This window comes from Macaca mulatta, chromosome 4 (genome assembly GCF_049350105.2).
Source record: "Macaca mulatta isolate MMU2019108-1 chromosome 4, T2T-MMU8v2.0, whole genome shotgun sequence".
NCBI classification, from domain to species: Eukaryota; Metazoa; Chordata; class Mammalia; order Primates; family Cercopithecidae; genus Macaca; species Macaca mulatta.
This window is the reverse complement of record NC_133409.1, coordinates 179,999,542-180,017,918: the sequence shown is the minus strand read 5'-3', so window position 1 is coordinate 180,017,918 and position 18,377 is coordinate 179,999,542. Positions and strand designations below refer to the sequence as shown.

The 18,377-nt window shown below is 52.5% G+C and overlaps 2 protein-coding genes across 3 annotated transcripts in view; one reads left to right on the top strand and one right to left on the bottom strand.

The window, feature by feature from the left end:
- The first annotated feature begins 2,246 nt into the window (after positions 1-2,246).
- On the top strand, positions 2,247-11,474 carry PSMG4 (proteasome assembly chaperone 4). The gene is made up of 3 exons (NM_001261808.1): positions 2,247-2,468; positions 7,266-7,341; positions 11,210-11,474. The coding sequence occupies exons 1-3, from the start codon at positions 2,295-2,297 to the stop codon at positions 11,329-11,331; spliced, it is 372 nt and encodes a 123-aa protein (NP_001248737.1). The 5' UTR covers positions 2,247-2,294; the 3' UTR covers positions 11,332-11,474.
- Positions 11,475-12,580: 1,106 nt separating this feature from the next.
- Positions 12,581-18,377, bottom strand: part of SLC22A23 (solute carrier family 22 member 23) — a 193,147-nt gene continuing 187,350 nt past the window's right edge. For both annotated transcript variants that reach the window (XM_001093713.5, XM_078001001.1), the window contains one exon: positions 12,581-16,981. In XM_001093713.5, coding sequence (XP_001093713.4) covers positions 16,624-16,981 — 358 coding nt within the window. In that variant the 3' untranslated portion in view covers positions 12,581-16,623. The remainder of the gene's footprint in view (positions 16,982-18,377) is intronic.

Sequence of the window (18,377 nt, the reverse complement as noted above, 5' to 3'; positions counted from 1 at the left end):
TTGCAGTATGCAGGCTTGGCTGACTCCATGGGCACTCCAGAGCCAAAATGGCCCATCAGAGTTGTGAGTTGTCCTGCACTGGGCCAAACTGGCCTGGCTTTCATACTCTGCCTCCATCAGTTATTGGATATGGGCTGCCCTGGGGAGGGTGTGCAGGCTCTGAAGGAGGCCATGGCAGAAGGTAGGATTTCTAGCAGTTGGGACAAGTCCTTTCTTGAAGTGGACCTAGGTGGCACATGCAGGCTCTTTGGAGACGCCATCACAGATAATGAGGGAGGTTCTTGAGGACATGAAAGGACAGGGTCAGAGCACAGGTGGATGGATTGACCTTCAGTGCAAGGAGGTCACCATCACAGAGAGGGCAGGAGGAAAGATAGGATCCAATGAAGACAAGCGTTTCAGGAGAGGGACCAGGAACTGGGAAGATCCGGCCTTGTCACCTCTATTTTCTTCATACCATCAGAAGCAAGGGTGTCTGCTCAACCTGGGTTTGGGTCAGCTCAGGGCTTGGGGAGCATACTCAAGGGGAGTGAGAGAGGACGCTGTCCAGCGACTGCAGGGCAGTGTTCCGGGGCCGCTGATGTTGGGCATGACTGGCTGTGACCCTCTCCTGTGTGTTTCCCCAGCAGTGACAGAGCAAAGCCGGAGAGAGAGAGGAGCACTGAGGTTTTGACACATGTATAGCCAGTGAAACCATCCTTACAATCCAGATTTAGAAATTTGCCATGCCAGCCAGGCCTGGAACTCTCCACCGGTAGGTAACTTTGTTTCCTTAATCTTTGGGTCCTCCTAGCTGATGAAGAGCTATCTATTTTGGTCCCTCAGATCACAGTGTAAAGGGATAAACAACCATGGTATAGCCATACAATGGAACACTGCTAAGCAATACAAGGACACAAGCTATTGACACGCACGCAGATTAACCCACGATAATTATGATGAAGGAAAGAAGCCGGACAAAAAACAGTACTTACTGTGTGATTCCACTGATATAAAACTCCGGAAACTGCAAGCTAATTTATGTGGCCGGAAGCGGATCAGTGGTTGGGGGCAGGAGTGATTATGGAGGGCAGGAGGGGTACTGGATGCGTTCAGTCTGTGGATTGTGATGATGATTTCACTGGCTATAACATGTGTCAAGACTTCAATTTGTACACTTTGTATGCGTGCAGTTATTGTATGTTAATAACGTTTTAATAAAGCTGTTAAAATATTGACCTGAAAATTAACTGTATTATTGAATCATCGATAATTAGCGAATAGAACGAAACTATGGAAAATGTCCTTTTAAATTTCAATTAGATCTATTGGACGTTTAAAAAGCAGACCTTTGATAGTTCCAAGTTAAATCGCTAAAGTCAGTTGTAACAGAATCTGACAAAATGGGCTGTTTTCTTTTACCACCTTTTCTCTTAACCCATTGAAGCCTTTGTTACTGAGGGTCTCTCCACAGGTATGACAATGGGATGATTCATGGTGCTTCCCATGAAACTCTCTTGCCATCCTTTCCACGTCTCGGAAAGGCTCCTGTTCTTATTTGCATTTTGCAGATGAGGAAACTGAGTCTCAGCGAGGTTAAAGGGGTAGCCCGAGGCCATGTACATGACTGCAGCTCGGGGCTCGGCGTCCAAAAGGGTGCCTGCTCATCCTCCTGCCAACTTAGTTGACACAATTTTCCTTTCTAAAGGCTTTCTCCCAATACCGTTGCCATTCTTAATTAGGGCTAGGTACAGTCGAAGCCTCCCTGGAGTTAAAGGGCTGCCAGGAGGAGGAGGTGGGACGGAAGGTGGCCGTTTTCAGGGTGCTTAAAGAACTAATTAAAAGTGAAAGTCTGTCGGGCGAAGTGTCACGGCCTGGCAGGACCGTGCGGCTGGCTTCAGCCCTTGAATGCCCCACGTCAATAATAATTAGGGTGTGGGAGGAAACAAAGCGAGGGCGAGTTCTGCCGGGCGCCCGTGGGCTCCTAGAGGTCACTGTCGGACTCTGCGACTAAAGTGGGTTTTCCCAGTCTAGAGAGGTGCTGCAGCGCGGGAGAGGCCGGCAGGACCGCCCGGGACAGCTACTCCGCCCAGGGCCGGCAGCCGCCCCGCCTCGACCACGCCCCCAACCCTAGCCCGGATCGCCCCGCCCCGACCCCGCCCCTCACCCCTCCCCTCCCCGACCACGCCCCTCATCCCCGCCCCTCCGGGGCCGAAAGCGAAAGCGCGCTCGGTGTCTCGGTGCTCGCTCCATCGGGTCTGGCTGGGCCGGCAGCGGCGAGGACCCGGGTGCAGCGCCGGGAGCCGTGGGGCGGCATGGAGGGTCTGGTTGCCGCCGCCGGCGGGGACGTCTCCCTGCACAACTTCAGCGCCAGGCTGTGGGAGCAGCTGGTCCACTTCCACGTCATGCGGCTGACGGACTCGCTGTTCCTGTGGGTGGGGGCCACGCCGCACCTGCGCAACCTGGCGGTGGCCATGTGCAGCCGCTACGTGAGTGCCGGGCGGCCGCGGGTGTGGGTGCGGGCGGCGGGGCGGGGCCGGGTGGCGGGGCCTGCGCGAGCTGCCGCCCCCCAGGCCCCTCTTGGGTCCACAGGGCGCCCGACTCCCCCGAAGCCCTCCCGCGGGGTGTCTTAGGGAACCCGCGGGCGCCCGGGCCTGCACCACCCCGGGAGCTGCGCGCGGGCCCCGAGCCCCTCTCCCTGCCCCGCCGCCCGCAGCTGCGTCCCGCCCTGGTCTCTGTAGGTCGGAATGTCCTGGGCTCCTCCTCGCCACACGCGCGCTGGGGGACGCGTCTGCCTCGTAGCTCTCGTGCCGTATGGATTTTGAGCACACTGATCATATTTTGGGGACTCCTGCGTCTCCACCTGCAGTCTCAGGCATTTCGCACTAGGCCCTCTTAGGGCAAACATCAGGCCCTCTCCCCAAGCCTGCACCCTCCTCCGCCTGACCGGCGCTGGGATGGCAGCTCCATCCTCCTGGCTGTGCGCTCGGAGCCTCGCAGTCGTCTTGGATTCCTGTTTCTTCACACTCCTCTTTCTCAGCACTCCACGCGTTGAGTCCCTAGGCACTGCCGCCAGTCAAAGCAGACAAAACCCAAGCCGCCCTCACCTCCTTCACCCTGCCACGCTGGGCCAAGCCTGGGACATTAACCATTTCCCCTCCTCTCCCGCCTTTCCGGCTTTGCGCGTCGCCGCCTGGTTTCCCCTGGTTTCCTGAGGCTGCTGTAAGAAAGTGCCACAGACCGCGTGGCTTAAAACAACAGAGGTTTATTCTCAAAGTTCTGTAGACAAAGTCTCTCTCTGTCACCCAGGTTGGGGTACAGTGGCATTCTTAGAGCTCACTGTCACCTCAAACTCCTGGGCTCAAGGGATCCTCCTTCCTCAGCCTCCCGAGTAGCTAGGACTAGACATGTGCCACCGTACCTGGCTAATTGTCTTTTTTGTAGAGATGGGGGTCTCACTATTTTGCCCAGGCTGTTCTTGAACTCCTGGCCTCAAGTGATGATCCTCCTTCCTCAGCCTCCCAAAGTGAGCCCGACTCTTTTCTCATAAGGACATCAGTAATGTTGGATTAAGGGCCCACCCTACTCCAGTATAACCTTGTCTTAAATTACATCTTTTTTTTTTTTTTTGAGACAAAGGCTTGCTCTGTCGTCCAGGCTGGAGTGCAATGGCGTGGTCTCGGCTCACTGCAACCTCTGCCTCCTGGGTTCAAGCAGTTCTGCCTCAGCCTCCTGAGTAGCTGGGATTACGGGTGCGAGCCATTACGCCGGGTTAATTTTTGTATTTTTAGTAGAGCTGAGGTTTCATTATGTTGGCCAGGCTGATCTCGAACTTCTGACCTCATGATCTGCCCGCCTCTGCCTCCTAAAGGGAAGCAAGTCCCTCTGGAAGTAAAGAATCTTTATGCTAATCTTTATCCTAAAGTGCTGGGATTATAGGCGTGATCCGCCGTGCCCGGCCTAAATTACATCTTAATTACATCTGCAGAGGCCCTGTTTCCAAACAAGGTCACATTCACAGGTACCCAGAGGTTAGGACTTCAACATATTTTTTGCAGGGACACAATTCAAGCCACAACACTGCCTTGTAACCAGCGCAACAGAATGATAGTTTTAAGACTTAAGTTGGGGCCGGGTGCGGTGGCTTAAGCCTGTAATCCCAGCACTTTGGGAGGCCGAGATGGGTGGATCACGAGGTCAGGAGATCGAGACCATCCTGGCTAACACGGTGAAACCCCGTCTCTACTAAGAAATACAAAAAACTAGCCGGGCGAGGTGGCAGGCGTCTGTAGTCCCAGCTACTCGGGAGGCTGAGGCAGGAGAATGGCGTAAACCCGGGAGGCGGAGCTTGCAGTGAGCTGAGATCCAGCCACTGCACTCCAGCCTGGGCTACAGAGCGAGACTCCGTCTCAAAAAAAAAAAAAAAAAAGAAGTTGGATATTTTCATTTCTCTGCTCAAAACCTTTCACGAGGTGAACTCAGAGCACCCAAGGACTCCAGTGACCTTCGGGCTCTGTTGCCTCTTAGGGCTCCTCCCTGTCCTCCAGCTTGGCAATGCTGGTCTCCCAGCCGCGTTAGCTCCCTCTCTCAGCCGTTGAGTGTTTCACGGTGAGGTTGGTCTGCTTGCCCAGGGTGAGCGTGTGTATCTCTAGCTCCTGATGCACCACTCTCTAAGTCCCTGTGGAATGAATGAGTGAGGCCCCCTCAGCGAGACTCTTCTGAAGCCAGTGAGGCAGTGATGACTGAGGGTGCTGGGGGCGGGAAGTCCTGGGCGAGCCCTTTCGTTGTGCACAACAGCACCCAGAAAGACCTCAGGAAGGAGATGGCATCTGGATTCCTTTCTTGCTTTTCTTTTCCTCGGTGTTTCCTTTTTTATTTTTTCTTTTCTGGAGGGGCCTGGCAGTGGGCCTTTGAGCAGGCGGCAGCAGAAGAGGCCTGGGGGACCGGGGTGATGGGTGGGGCTGTGTGCTCTGTACCACCTCGCATTCTTTCCTGATCCCAAGGCTTTGGTCATAGTGGGCAAGGCTTTGGGCACTGGTCAGCTCTGGTGTCACTGCCTTGTTCCCCTTTGTGCAGTGCTGGTTTGGGCTAGTGAGTGTGGAAGAGGTAGGCTCCTCCTGGGGGTGGCTTTGGGCACCCGTCCCATGGTGGTCACAGCTCCCAGTGGGGTGTGTTTTCTCATCTGGAAAGTGCGCCTCCAGCAAGGCCAGGCAGGAGAAGGAACAGGGGACCGATTGAGTGACCTGACCTGTCGGAAGTCCAGTCCCACTCCCTGGCCACAGTGTGCCTGGATGTTCTTTCCAGGGGCAGAGGGCTGAGCCAGCCGGGGAAAAGAGGTGCAGGCCATCGCTTAAGGCAGGAAGCCCAAGGTTCCTGTGACCCGTGGGCTGGCCCTCCATCTCCCGTCCACGCAGGTAGAGTCTGTGGAGCTCTTGTACTTTGGTGGCAGGGCTGAGCGGTTGTAATAGAGACTTGGTAACCCCTAAAGCCTGAACTAGTTATTGTCTGGCCCTGTCAGGAGTTTTGCCAGCCCACGTGTGGAGAATGGCACCAGTCTGTGAGCTCTCCTCCCTCCCGCTTCCCTAAACTCCCACGTGTAAGACTGTAGAGAACAGACACCATGCAACCCAAGCTGGCTGACCTTGGGTTGAGCAGGGATTTTTGGTGCCCAGAGAGGCTGCAGGGCTAGTGATACTGAGTCCTACCAGCTTGAGGGAAGCTGGCCTGGGACCTGGGCCCCTGCCTGCTCGGGGATTCTTGGACCGCCCTACTGGCTTCTAGGAGTGGAAGGTGGTGCTTCAGCTGCAGGAAAACTCTCTGGGCATGCATCTGCTGGGAGACCGCAGTCCTAGTGTGGTTTTGGAAGTTATGAACTCTTAAGAGTAACACAATGGGGCTTTACGTTTTACTTTTGGTAGAAAAAGGCCACCCTAGGTAAGGTAGATTTTCTGTTTTCTAGAAGGTTTAACTGTAAATACTGTTACCATGCAGCTAAATGTTGAACTTGAGGAATCTGTAAACAGCAGGCTCATTAAGATCATATTTTTGTATCGTTTTTAATGAAAAGCATACAGTAAACGCTTTCATTCTTCTCCTATGTTTTTTGATCTCCTGCCTTTTACTGTCTTTTGTGGACGTGGCTTTGAACCTTTAGGAGATGAGCAGCGCCTGTGCTCTGTGCCCTGCCATACTGTCCGGCACGTAGTGGCTGTTTGTTCAGTTCACTTGTCCCCGCTAGAACAGTTGGGGTGGCAGGGGGACCAAACCCCAAAGTCTCTGTACCTCTGTAAATCTTGCCACTTCCCAAGATTCCCAGACCTCTGTAGCCAGGCTGCTTCTCCTAGAAATCTGCTATTTTGATAAAAGCAATTTGGCCATATTACCAATAAATTTTTTTTTTCTTTTAAGCTAGACCTTTTTACTTTATTTTACTTTTTTTTTTTTTCTTTTGAATAAAAATGTAGAGACAGGGTCTCACTTCATTGCCCAGGTGAGTCTCCAACTCCTGGTCTTAAGCAGTCCTCCCGCCACAGGCTCCCAAAGTGCTGGGATTACGGGACTGGCTAGACATTTTTCATGGTGAGATTTTACTCCCCAAGTCGTTGGGAGCAGGTTACTCCACATCTCCGAAGGGCCCATTTGTTGATCTGAGCATCATTTGTACTGCTTGTTTCACCTTATTGCTTCTTGTCCGAAATGAGGTTGGCCAAGCATGTTCACACGTTGTTATGTTCCCTGTTTGAATGCTGGTGGCTGGTGCCCTTTCTCAAAGTCACAGGGCACTCGCCGGCCCCGATGAGCCCGCGGGGGCTGGAGCAGCATGCCGCCTCACAGGCTGAGATGGGGAGATTAGGCATCCTGCCTCTGAGCCAGCTGCTGTGGGGCCCGAGGCACTGGGGCACAGGTGCCCAGACTGTGAGTCACTTTCTTCTTGCTGTGGCCTTCATGATCTTGTTTGCTTCCCTTTTGGTTGTAATGTTGCCTTTCAGCATGCTTTGGAATTTCAGACACTAAAACGAGCCTTCGTGTGAAACTGGTCCTAGAACTTATTAACAGGACTGTGGTTCCAACTTCATCTTTCCCAGCTCTACTGACCTCATATGTGACATGGGGTCCGCCTACTTGGTTGTTGATGAATGCCAGCCCCTCTTTCCCTCGGCACCTGCGTCTGTCCTCTCAGACCCTGCCACTGCCATCCTCGTGAAAAATCAGAAGCCCCGAAGCCAGAAGTGTGGCTGGCCTGCGGTGGGTGGAGAACTGCAGTGTGCCCTTTGCTTTTCTTTTAGGACTCCATCCCCGTGTCTACCTCCCTCCTCGGAGACACTTCCGACACGACCTCTACTGGCCTTGCCCAGCGCCTAGGTACGTACCCACAGCTGGTGCTGCATGGCCAGCCAGGCGGGAGCCCCACTCTTTAGTGGAAGCATGAAGCAAGTCCCTTTGGAAGTAAAAATCTTTATGCTAAGAACCGTCACCTCATTGCTGCTGGGAAGCACAGACCTTTGCACTTTGGGTCTTCTTTAAAGGGCACGTCCATGCTTGCCTGTCACCACCACCGTCCCAGGGCCGGCCTGTTCCCAAAGGACTCCCACCTTGTCCTTGGTTGTGTCCTTGAGTCCATGAGCTGATTTAGTTCCCTTCTGTAAGTGCATCACCTCCTTCTGGGAGAAGAGAGTGAGAAGTGCCTACAGCCCCTGTGGGCAGTGGCTCCCGGTAGCCTCCTGGGCCTTTGGAGGAGTCAGTGCAGCTGGTAGAGCAGGTGTCACCTCTGTGCAGGAAGGACTGTCCTTCACTCACAGTGTGATGCTCTTCAGGGCTCAGAGGGAAGACTGGCCTGGCCTGTGAGTGTGGCGTAGAGTGGGGATTAAGCAAAGGTCATGAGGTTGAAGGCTCCACGCCTCCCACACCCCAACACATACTTCCTGTGGGCCAGGTAAGGATTCCATGTGCTCTATGACCCCCAGCCCCAGCCCCAGTGCCTGTGGCCGGTGTGCACAGGATGCCTGTCAGGCGTTCTCCAGCAGGCCCAGCTGCTTCAGTTCTGGAGTTAGTCACGGAGCCTCTCTGTGTCTCAGGCAGAGAAGGACCTGGTCCCTGACAAGCAGGAACCTCTGGGTCAGTCACACTGAGGCAAATGCATATGAACAGTGTGGCACGTGGCCCGGGGGAAGGCAGGGCAGGGTGGAGTGTCACCAGCAGGCCCATGGCAGTGTGTGGATAGGACAGAGGTCAGGGAGGGCACAGGTCAGCGTTTCAGGAACTCGCAGGATTCTTTTTCTCTCCCTTGGAGGTAGAGACCTGACTGGTAAGTTACTTCGGTAATTTTTAACTAGGAAGTAATTTAAAATTTACAGAAAAGTTGCAAAGAAGATAGAATTCCTGCTTAGCTTTCGCCCCGATTTCCCACTTGCCATCCTTCCCTCTTTGTGTTTACATCTTTTTTTTCTGAGCCACATGAAGGTAAAAGCCCCCTTTTGTGTCTCTGTGTCACTTTGCGTTTGTGACTGTGTAAGGGGTGGCACACTTACGTGGAACAGGTTACCGTGTGCCCGCGCCTGGCGGGAGAAGGCTCAGGAAGGTATTCCTATTTATACAGACAGAAAGCTGGGTGGGATTGCCAGGGCACACTCCAATAGAGAAGGTGATGTAAGCGTGTCTTGCAGGCCGTGAATAACTTCTACATCAATAAGGTAAATTCGGCTCCAGAATATCTATAAGATGGAGGCCTAGTATCTATATGCCAAAAAAGAGGGGTTCTCAGTATCTTGACAAGTCAAGGGTGTGCTGCGGCTTCCAGCATCACTGAAGGGACTGGTGCTGCAGAGCTCAGACCAAGAAGGGGTTTTCCAGCCAAGTCCTGTGCTGTGCGAGTTGTCTCCAGCCTGGGTCCGGGCCCTAAAGTTGAAAGTGCACTATTAATGCACTACAGTGAAAAGGGAGAGGTGTCCTGAATCAGTATCTTACATGAGAGATGAAAGCAAGTAGGGAAAGAGAAGGCCTGGGGGGTTCTCAGTAGCTCTGGAAGCATCGCAAGAGTTGGTGTGGGCAAGGGGACCCAACCTCCTATGGCTCTGGAGGGCACAGCTTGGGTCTGAGGGCAACAGTGCCTCCAGACACAGCTTTGTTCCCCGGAAGTCCTATCACTGCAGTTAGAGCAGTTGGAATCCCAGGGGGCCTTCTTGGGGTAAAGGGGACGTTCCTGCCCCTGGGAGAGGGTGTGACTTCTGGGCTCCTCCTGGCCAGCCTTGGTGAGCCCCAGCTTCCTACCACACTGCCTGCCTTCATATCAGCCTCTACACGAGTGGTCGCAGCCTGCCTAACGCAGCTAGGAAAGGATGAGTTTGGTCCCTCGTGGTAGGGGAAGCGTAAGAGGCTTCCTCACCCCCCACAGGGTTGAGCAGATAACTGGGCACAGCTGTCTGCCTCGGGGGCACCCTGCACCCAGCACGCTGGTGGCAGGCTCTCTGCTAAGTACTGTAAAAGCTGTTCTTTAAACACCAGCTCTTGGAATAACCGAACAGCTGCCTTTGTCCAGACACATTCCTTTTTTTAATAAAAAAAAGATTTCCCGAGATGTAAACCGTACCATACAATTCAGCAGCTGTCCTCAGGCGGAGGCTGTGCTCGTCTTCTTGCTTTCTCATAGGTGCATTGGCTGCCTTGTAAGGACAGTCAGTTAAATAATACCCAAGACCCTTCCAGCCCTAAAGATCACACAGCCTTATACAGCTGAAAACAGGCCTTTGGGGTCCTGGGCTCGACCCTTTCTCAATTTACAAACAAAGCTGGAAGAGGTTTCCAGGCCTGGGTGGGGCCTGTGCCTGTGCCTGTGCCCCCGAGCCACACTGCCTCAGGGTTCTTGGTGGGACCATAGCTCAGACAGCGGCAACTGAAAGGACAGAACTGCCGCCCAGGTGAGATCCTGTGACGTGTGTTCTAAGTCGGGCTTTTGTAATGGTGCGGGTGGCCTGGTGCCCCTCAGCGTCACCGCACCACCTTTCGGCCTTTTGGTGATGAGGCTCAGTACATGGTCACCGTATGTTGAGGTGGGGGCGGGTCAGTGCGTCTTCAGGGGTGAGTAGTTCTGCACTGGCCCTGCGTGTGGGTGAGGCTAAAGGAGGAGGCCCCGCAGTGGGGCAGGCAGCAGGCAACTGCCGTAGCCTTCTTGCCCACTTGTTTTCAGGATATCGGCTTTCAGATGCCGGGTATGTGACTCTACTTGATTTTTGCGGTTGACCCAGTGCGCACCTCAACCATTTATTATCAATTCTGTAGAAAGAGACTAAAACTTACATTCAGTAGAAAATTACATGTATGTCCATATGCCTATCTGTATATGCACACACACACAAGAATATGTTTGTGTGTGTACACATGTATGCAAATGCATGGAAATGTAGGAGGGAGGGAGGTGGAACTGGTTAGGGGTGGGGTGGTGCTGAAGGAGAACTTTAATATTTTATTTTAAATACTTTTTGTTTTGTTTTGTTTTGTTTTTTTGAGACAGAGTCTCGCTCTGTGGCCCAGGCTGGAGTGCTGTGGCTGGATCTCGGCTCACTGCAAGCTCCGCCTCCCGGGTTCACGCCATTCTCCTGCCTCAGCCTCCCGAGTAGCTGGGACTACAGGCGCAGCCACCTCGCCCGGCTAGTTTTTTTTTGTATTTTTTTAGTAGAGACGGGGTTTCATTGTGTTGGCCAGGATGGTCTCGATCTCCTGACCTTGTGATCCGCCCGCCTCGGCCTCCCAAAGTGCTGGGATTACAGGCTTGTGCTACCGCGCCTGGCCTTATTTTAAATACTTTATTTTTTGTGTTTTAAAAACATTTTTTTAAAAATCAGAACACCAGAAACGCCTCTGTGCAGAGCAGAGGTTCTTAAGCAGTGCCGGCCCCTGCAGGGCTGTTCCCGCAGACAGCTGGCCCCACATCCTGGCTTTCTGGGTCAGGAGGGCTGGGTGGGGCCCAGGAGCTGCCTCTCAACAAGTTCCAGGGAGGCTGCTGAGGTGGGGCCTGCCCTTCGGAACCCCGGTCTGGTGGAGAGACTGGGAGAGGCCTGAGTGACTTGTCTGCCTTTGCAGCACCTGTCTGAAGAGAGGCGCGGAGATCAGAGCTTTGTTCTCTCCCTACAACCCCATCCTCTTTCTGAGCATTTCCCAGCTGCTTGTGGGTGTGAGGAACACGGGGTCTGCAGTATTTCAGGAGTGGCTGTATCAATGTGTTTTCTCTTTTTAGCCAGGAAGACCAACAAACAGGTGTTTGTCAGCTATAACCTCCAGAACACAGACAGTAACTTCGCATTACTTGTAGAAAACAGGATCAAGGAAGAGATGGAGGCTTTTCCTGAAAAGTTCTAGCTGAGTGGCAGAAGTGAGAATTTGTTAACTTATGTACAATGTACATGTAAATAAATGGATTGAATTTCAGTTTGTCGTCAGGCCGTGTTCCCGTTTTGTTTTTAAGGGGTTCTTCTCAGCAGTGTGTGGACCAAAAGGCTCATACTGACCCACCTGGTGAAGGAGAGGCAAAGTGGACAGTACACACTTCCTCATTTGGCTGTGAGTGATAGAGGGACGAAATGGGATTTCTGTTGGGATTGAAGGCTGTAATCTAATCTAAGGGTTTCAGTCAGACATGACTGTCTCATGTGCATCCTCAGTTAGAATTAAAGTGATGTGTAAATATGCTTTAGGTTTGTGTGTGCATTCCTCAGAATTCTGTCTTGTGAATTGATGCATTTATCTCCTTCTCATTGCAGTGAAACCCCAGGGCACTTCTCTTCTTGCTGTGTTCTCCCTAAACCCTTCCTCTGGGCACTCCTTTTTTGCTGTGTTCTCTCTTGGGCCTACATGTGAGCACCTCCCTACATTGCCCCATTACTACATTTGTGGTCTTGTGAAGTCTGACTTCTAGGCTCTGTCTCCTCATTTATAAAGTTGGAGTAACCCCCACCTTGATAGGTTCTTGTTAGGATTAAGTAGGTAGATAGAAATGCTTTGCAAACTATAAGTACCATGGCAGTTAGATGTCAATTATGGTTTTATCTCCTTCCTTTTTATGGATTCAAAGGCTTCAGGTCCTTCTTGCTCCTCTTGTTATTTCATCATCTTCCCTTCTCCCCTCTCTTCTATCCCAAATCCAGAGTACCTCAGGTACCTGCTTTGGTCATTTGTACTCCTTAGCCTTTAATCTTTAATGCTACCGCTTGAAGTGGGTTGCAGTCTTGGGCCTCCTCCAGAGGTTCAGACGGTCTGGGGCCCAGGCTTTGGCAGGACTGCAAGCTCCCCTGGTTCCTCTGTGCAGGCAGGATTGAGGACCGCTGGCAAAAACTTCTAACCTCTGGGGTCCGTCGGAACCCTTTTTGTTCATCCAGAGGCAAAAGTCTTGCATTGAGCCGGCAGCAGGCAAGTGAAGGTGGTGACCCTGGCCAGGACGGAAGGGCGCGTCAGAGGAGTGAGTCTGTGGTTCCAGGCGCTTCCCTCCTTTGCAGACTTTCCGTGCTAACCTCAAGGCCCCGGCCAGCCTCATCACAGCTTGCAAAGCTGAGTGGACACCTCTAGGAATATAATAGCGAGTGACACAAAATCAGGGCTATGGAGAGAAGAGTTTGGTATAAATACTTTATTAAAGAAATATTGTCATTTTCATTAAAAAATACTACATTAGAGAAGAGAGTTTTGGGTTACCAGTCTTTCCTCACAGAATCACAGTGTAAGATACTCATTTCTTGACGTCTCTAGGAACCTTCAGGCCACGGATCAGCAGAACATAAACGAACAAGGGAAAAAAATTCCTCTTAATTTTACTGATGGCCCCCATCTCCCAGGTGGTCTGAGAGTGGCACTTGGTAAACAGTTTGTGTTTAATCCAGCCTCTGCCTCTGACTACCTTTAAGACCAGGACCCGAGGCAGAGTGAGAGGCCTCCCCCCACCCACCTCGGGGTGAGTGAAGACACAGCTTACAGAGGCATGAAAAGTAGTGACGCAGCGAGGTCTGAATGAACACAGAGGATTTTATTACTCATCGTTAATGGTAGTGAAATGCCCTTTGTTGGATACCATCAGGTGAGGTAGGGAAGACATTCCGGAGGAAATCTGTTAATGGGGCAACATTTTTATTTCTGTACATTTACATACAAATTTTCCCCAAAGGTACAACAGATGCGACACCATGCAGACACGCAGCTGTGAACGAGTTCAGAACTCAGTGTAAGCTTGTGCTATGAACGAGCACCGTCAGAGAAGCCCCACCCACACGTACAGAAACACGGGTTTTATATTACAACCTCAAGGACAGGGGGAGCGAAGTGTTCGCTGCTAGACATGACACGCCATACTGATTTTCCAAAACACACGGCACATGAAAGTGAGGTGGTGCCTTCTAGACAAGAGGACATGCGATACCTGGGGCCGGGCGGTACGATGTCGCAGGCCCGCTTATGGCACTTCCAGTTCGGGATCGCTCATTTGGCTCTAGGAAGTGGTGGTGTCTGAGTGCAATACTTCCCCTACGAGGTTTGTTTTTGTTTTCTTTCTGTTCTGTAGCCAAACCAACTTACCAGCCCGTCTTCCAGACGCAGGTGCTCTTACTCTCAGTAAACAAAAGCATTGAAACCTTTTTCCTGTTTCTCTTGGGTGGTAATAATTAGAGTATCTGATAAGAGTTTGACTTCAGGAAAAGAACAAAGTGAAGAAATGTTCAGCTCCATCTCAGGTGTCCACATTTGTGCATCACGTTTATTGAAAGGCTGACAGGGTAGGCTAGCAGGACGCAGGGGTGTGTGGAGGAGCAGGGGGTGGGAGGGTCAAGTTGAAACAGTGGGTGCCTGAGAAGGGTCTCCCTATTAGCCAGGAAGGGAACAGGACTGAGGGGTTCAAGCGCCACAGACTGTGCTGGGAAGTGGGCAGCCGTAGCAGCCTCCCCTGCAGAGCCAGGCGGGCCCAGGTGCGTGGCGGGCTTGGGTGGGCCCGGCCGCCTTGCTCACTTGGTACCAGATTTCCCGGGGCTGTGCTCAGCGGGAAGTGTTGCTGCTCTGGCAACATTTTATAAAGGTGTTCCTCGACAGCTGGATATCCCTGGGCTGAAGCTGCCACAGAACAGGCACCCAGCCTCCTCCTGAGGCTGCTGTGGGAGGACAGCTGTGGGACCGCCTTGCCGGCTGAGACACATCACCTGCTGGCCGTCGGCAAGTCAGCCTCACTCACACCTGCTGGACTCTGGTCCCAGGAGCCCAGGCCTCAGCGCTAGCCTCTTTTCCAGTCACTGATGGATTAGTCCTGATGGCTGAAGTGCTGAGCACTGTCTTTGTTGGACCGGTTTTTTATTGTCATTTGAGGTGGAGATCAGAGACCATGACCAGAAGAGTGTGAGTACTGTCCCTTGCCACCACCTTCCTAGAGATTTCGGGCAGCACTCTACAGCTTCAATTTCCCCCCCAAAAAAAAAAAAAAAAAGTTTACATGACCAGCGTGAGGCTGCTCGCAACTTTCATCACTTAGCAAATCCTTCCGCAACACAGTAGTAAGTGGACTGGACTGCAGGGTGGCCTGGTGCTGTGGGTGATGGGTGCAGACGTACACCTGTCCAGGTGCGGTCTCAGGGGCCTCGCTGGATCCTTCCCACCTTCCCCAACTGCCTACGGGCCTGGCTACTGGACAGGTCCTATTCTGTACGTAACGGGGGTTTGTTGACAGGTGGCTTTGTAGCAAGTACTCCAAAAAAGGTAAAAGGAATTTCACAAGTTTGGCACGCAAAGGCTGCACAGATCTAAAGAAAGGCCTTTGTAAAGGTGAATGCAAACTAATGTTGAAACATGGAAACGTGACTTTAAAAAAGAGGGAAGATGAGGATGAGCTGGACGTGTTGCAAGTGGAGGTGGGGAGAGGCCGGCCAGACAGCCTCCCTTCCTGGGTACCTCAAGATCCCAGGTGTCGGCATGGTCCAGCCACTGGAAACACGTGGCCATGAGTCTGCTTGCCCCTTGCTGTGTCTTCACACATCACCAGGCTCCTACTGATGTGTGGACTGCATGTGGAGGAGACATGGGCGGAGACAGCAAACAGCAGGCTGGGTGGAAAGCTGGAGGGGAGAAGGTCAACCCCTTTTCTGCCCTGTGAATTCTAGCAATGTCGGTTGGAAGTCACTTCATTGTCTCACCCAGGCCCGAGACCACGATTTCCCTGGAAGGACATAGTCCATGGCAAAGACACGCTTCAAGAAGGGATGAGTTGGACAATCCCAGTAAGAAGCCAGGCTGTCCAGAAAAGCTGGTGCCCAAGTTGCTACAAAAGTGCTGCCTGCCCTTGCCAAGGAGGCTGTCTCTTAGTGGCCTTGGGTGTCCTACAAATTTCCTCCGAAAATGCCAAGAGGAAACCTTTACCTTCTGGGGTGAAACGAGGAACACGAAGAAACCCTTGGAAGTCGGGGCAGGGGCAGCGTTGAGCTTTGGTGAGTTATTGCTTTCTTTCAATTTGTCTTGATGCCTTCGAGAGGCTGGAGGTCATTTGGACTCACCTATGAGGAATCTCCGCTCCCTGCCGGAAGCCCCGCCTCTGTGCTAAGCGAGTGACTACAAGCAGGAAGCTGGCCCAGGAAGGCAGGCGTGGGGGGCCCAGCTCCTGCGGGTGCTTCCTGGAGTGATGTCTGAGGTGACGGCCATCCAAGCTGGTGATCTTCCTGGTGTGTGCTCGAGGGGCGTGTGGAGGGCAGTCCCCCCTTCTGTGGATTTGCCTCTGCCATCTTTTCGAGTTATTTTCTCATTGTCTGTAGCTTAGAAAGTGGCCATGTTTTCAAGTAGTGCTGGCACAAGAGCTGGCTGTGCACGGGGGGCTTTTCTGCTGGAGCCAATCTGGGAGAGGAGGAATAAAAACGAGCACATCTCAGGCCTCGACGCATCTGTTAGCTGTGTACTCACAAAGCTGTGGCGATATGACCGCTGCTCAATTAAGATTTCTGGCGAAATATTTAAGCTTTTTCTCCAAGAGCGTCCAGCGTCAAGTACAAAAGGATGATCCTGAAGGAAAGATGAAGCTGGTTGTAATGGCGTCTGTGAGCTGCTTTCCCTGCACACGGAATGGAAGCTCTTACCTTGCAAACAGAAAGGGAAAAAGGACCGTAAAAAACCATACACAGACTCTCGAGCAAAAGCCAAATTCATGTACATTTCACTCTGTCTAAAATGCAGTCCTGGAAACGCTCCACGGTTGTGTCCTGCCTCTGCACACAGGCAGCCAGCCTGGGGGGCTCCTGGGTGTTGCGAGGAGCCGTGTCCCGTCTCCCGAGAGGAACCGGCCGCGACCACGGTCACTGCAGCATCTTCCCAGAGTGACTGCATCTCGCTGCCGAAAGAGGTGATTCCATTTGTGATCAGTGAGGGGGAGGGAATAAAGTGCTTCTCGTAAAAATGACCAAAATAAATACAAACATTTAATGGCAGAAAAGAAAGTCTTGGAAGGGTTATTTCCGAAGAGTTCGTCTCCTCCGACCTGTGCTCCTGGGACTTTTGGAAAGACAGGATTTCCCCACACCCTTGAGAGGCTCGGCTTGGGTGGGGCAGCTTTCCCCCTCCGGGCCATGCATTCGGTCCCTGGTCTGTAAACCTGTGCCCGAGCGGCCCCAAACCCTTGAGCCCCGGGTTCTGCGGGCCAGGCTACATGGCCTTCATGCCATTGGCCGTGGCACCCTCGGGCAGTGTGTCACCCGAGGCTGCGGCATCGTGGAGGCCCGAGTAGTCCTTGAGCTCGGCGTTGGTGAGCAGCAGTGGCTGCTCCCCCTTCTTGTGTGGCAGCAGCGGCTGGCGCGTGTAGTGCTCCCCGTTGGAAATGTTCTCGGGCAGGTTCTGGTCCCTGCTCTCGGGCAGCAGGAGGATGCAGATGATGCAGATGAGCGTGCAGCAGGCAAAGATGATGTGGTGCAGGAAGTAGCCTTTCTGGTTGTGCAGCTCGATGATGGGTGCCGTCAGCATGCCGAAGCCCGCGCTGGCCAGCACCAGCCCCAGCCCGCCGCACCTGCAGGAGGAGCAAGCACTGGGTGAGCTGCCGTGGCCGAGTGGCTGGATCCTGGAAAAGCTCGGGGTGGACCAGGAAGCCGCCTCTGCAGGGGCCCTGCTGCCCTGGGCACTGCCCAGTGTACCCCGATCTCACACATCCCATATCACCTGCACCCCGGCTGCATCTGTTCAGGGCTACTCTGAGGCAGTGGCCGTTTTTCCTCATCAGTTCAAAAGCTTTTACTTACATTATCTTTTTCTTTAATCTGTTTCCTATTTTTATTGTTTTTTCAGGGCTGGGGGGCCATGAGAACTTTATTTTGAAAGGCAGCTTTATATAATACTACTGTAAATGGAAAGCCAGTATTACTTGCCATAAGTAATATACAAGGAAAAATAAAAGGTAACGAAATTATGCCATTTCCCCAAGGCCTGGGGGATTACCAAGGGTTAAAGAGGGTACGAAGGACGTACCAGCACGAACAGGGACTTTTTCTTTGTCATAACTGGAGAGAGAGCAAGATATTTTAAAAGAGTAATTTCCTCACTGTGAGTAGATGGCCCCCGTGTCTCCTAAAATGGATTGCATACCACCAGTGGAAACGGTCCCATCTCTGAGGACTGTGCCTGAAGGGTCCTCCAAATGAAGCTGTGCACTGACAGAGAAGAACTCACTGCAGCTCTGAGCTCAGGACAGCCAAAGTCCAGAAGGCCAGCCATTGATCTCCACTTCCTGCCTTGTACGGGAGCGGCCAAGAGTCCCAGGGATTAGTAGATACACAACACTTACAAAACCCCTATCCCTCAAACCTCTCCACTTAGACCTAAAAACACATTACTGGGACACAGGTGTTCTGTGGCCCCTGAGAAAGCAGTGCTGTTCCAGGCTGCAGTGGGACCGTGGCGCTCAGGTGACAGACCAGGCTAGAGAGGGCTGCCTGGTCCCCAGTTCTGGGGCCTCACTGAAGCGGGCAGGCAGAGGTGGCCTTGTCTCGAGAACGGGGAGTGGAGTTGTCTGCCAGGCCCCAGGGCAGCGGGCAGAGTGGTCCTTTGGTTTGGGGAAGCTTTCTAGTGGGGCTGCTCAATTGTTAGGCACTCCCTGAAGTGAAGAGACCGTTGTCCTTGGAACTGCTGAGGCTGAGTGGGCTGAAAGGGAGGTCCCTGCAACAGGTGGGAGGCAGGTATATAACTCCAGCTCTTGACCAGTCTGTGGTTCTCTTGGTTGGCACTATAGGTAGCTCCTAACTCACCAAAAGACTGTCCTACAAGGTCACAAGATACAAGATCAACATATAAAAGTCAATTATATGTCTACATGCTAGCAACAAAACACTCAAAAATGAAGTTAAGAAAATTCCATTCACACTAACATCCAACGAATAAAATGTTTAGAAATAACAAAGGAATGCAAGACT

Excerpts from the sequence above, each read along its gene's own strand:
- PSMG4 (NM_001261808.1), top strand. The coding sequence starts at position 2,295 with ATGGAGGGTCTGGTTGCCGCCGCCGGCGGGGACGTCTCCCTGCACAAC. Across the intron at positions 2,469-7,265 it reads TGGCCATGTGCAGCCGCTAC|GACTCCATCCCCGTGTCTAC; the intron begins GTGAGTGCCGGG and ends CTTTTCTTTTAG. Across the intron at positions 7,342-11,209 it reads TGGCCTTGCCCAGCGCCTAG|CCAGGAAGACCAACAAACAG; the intron begins GTACGTACCCAC and ends TTCTCTTTTTAG.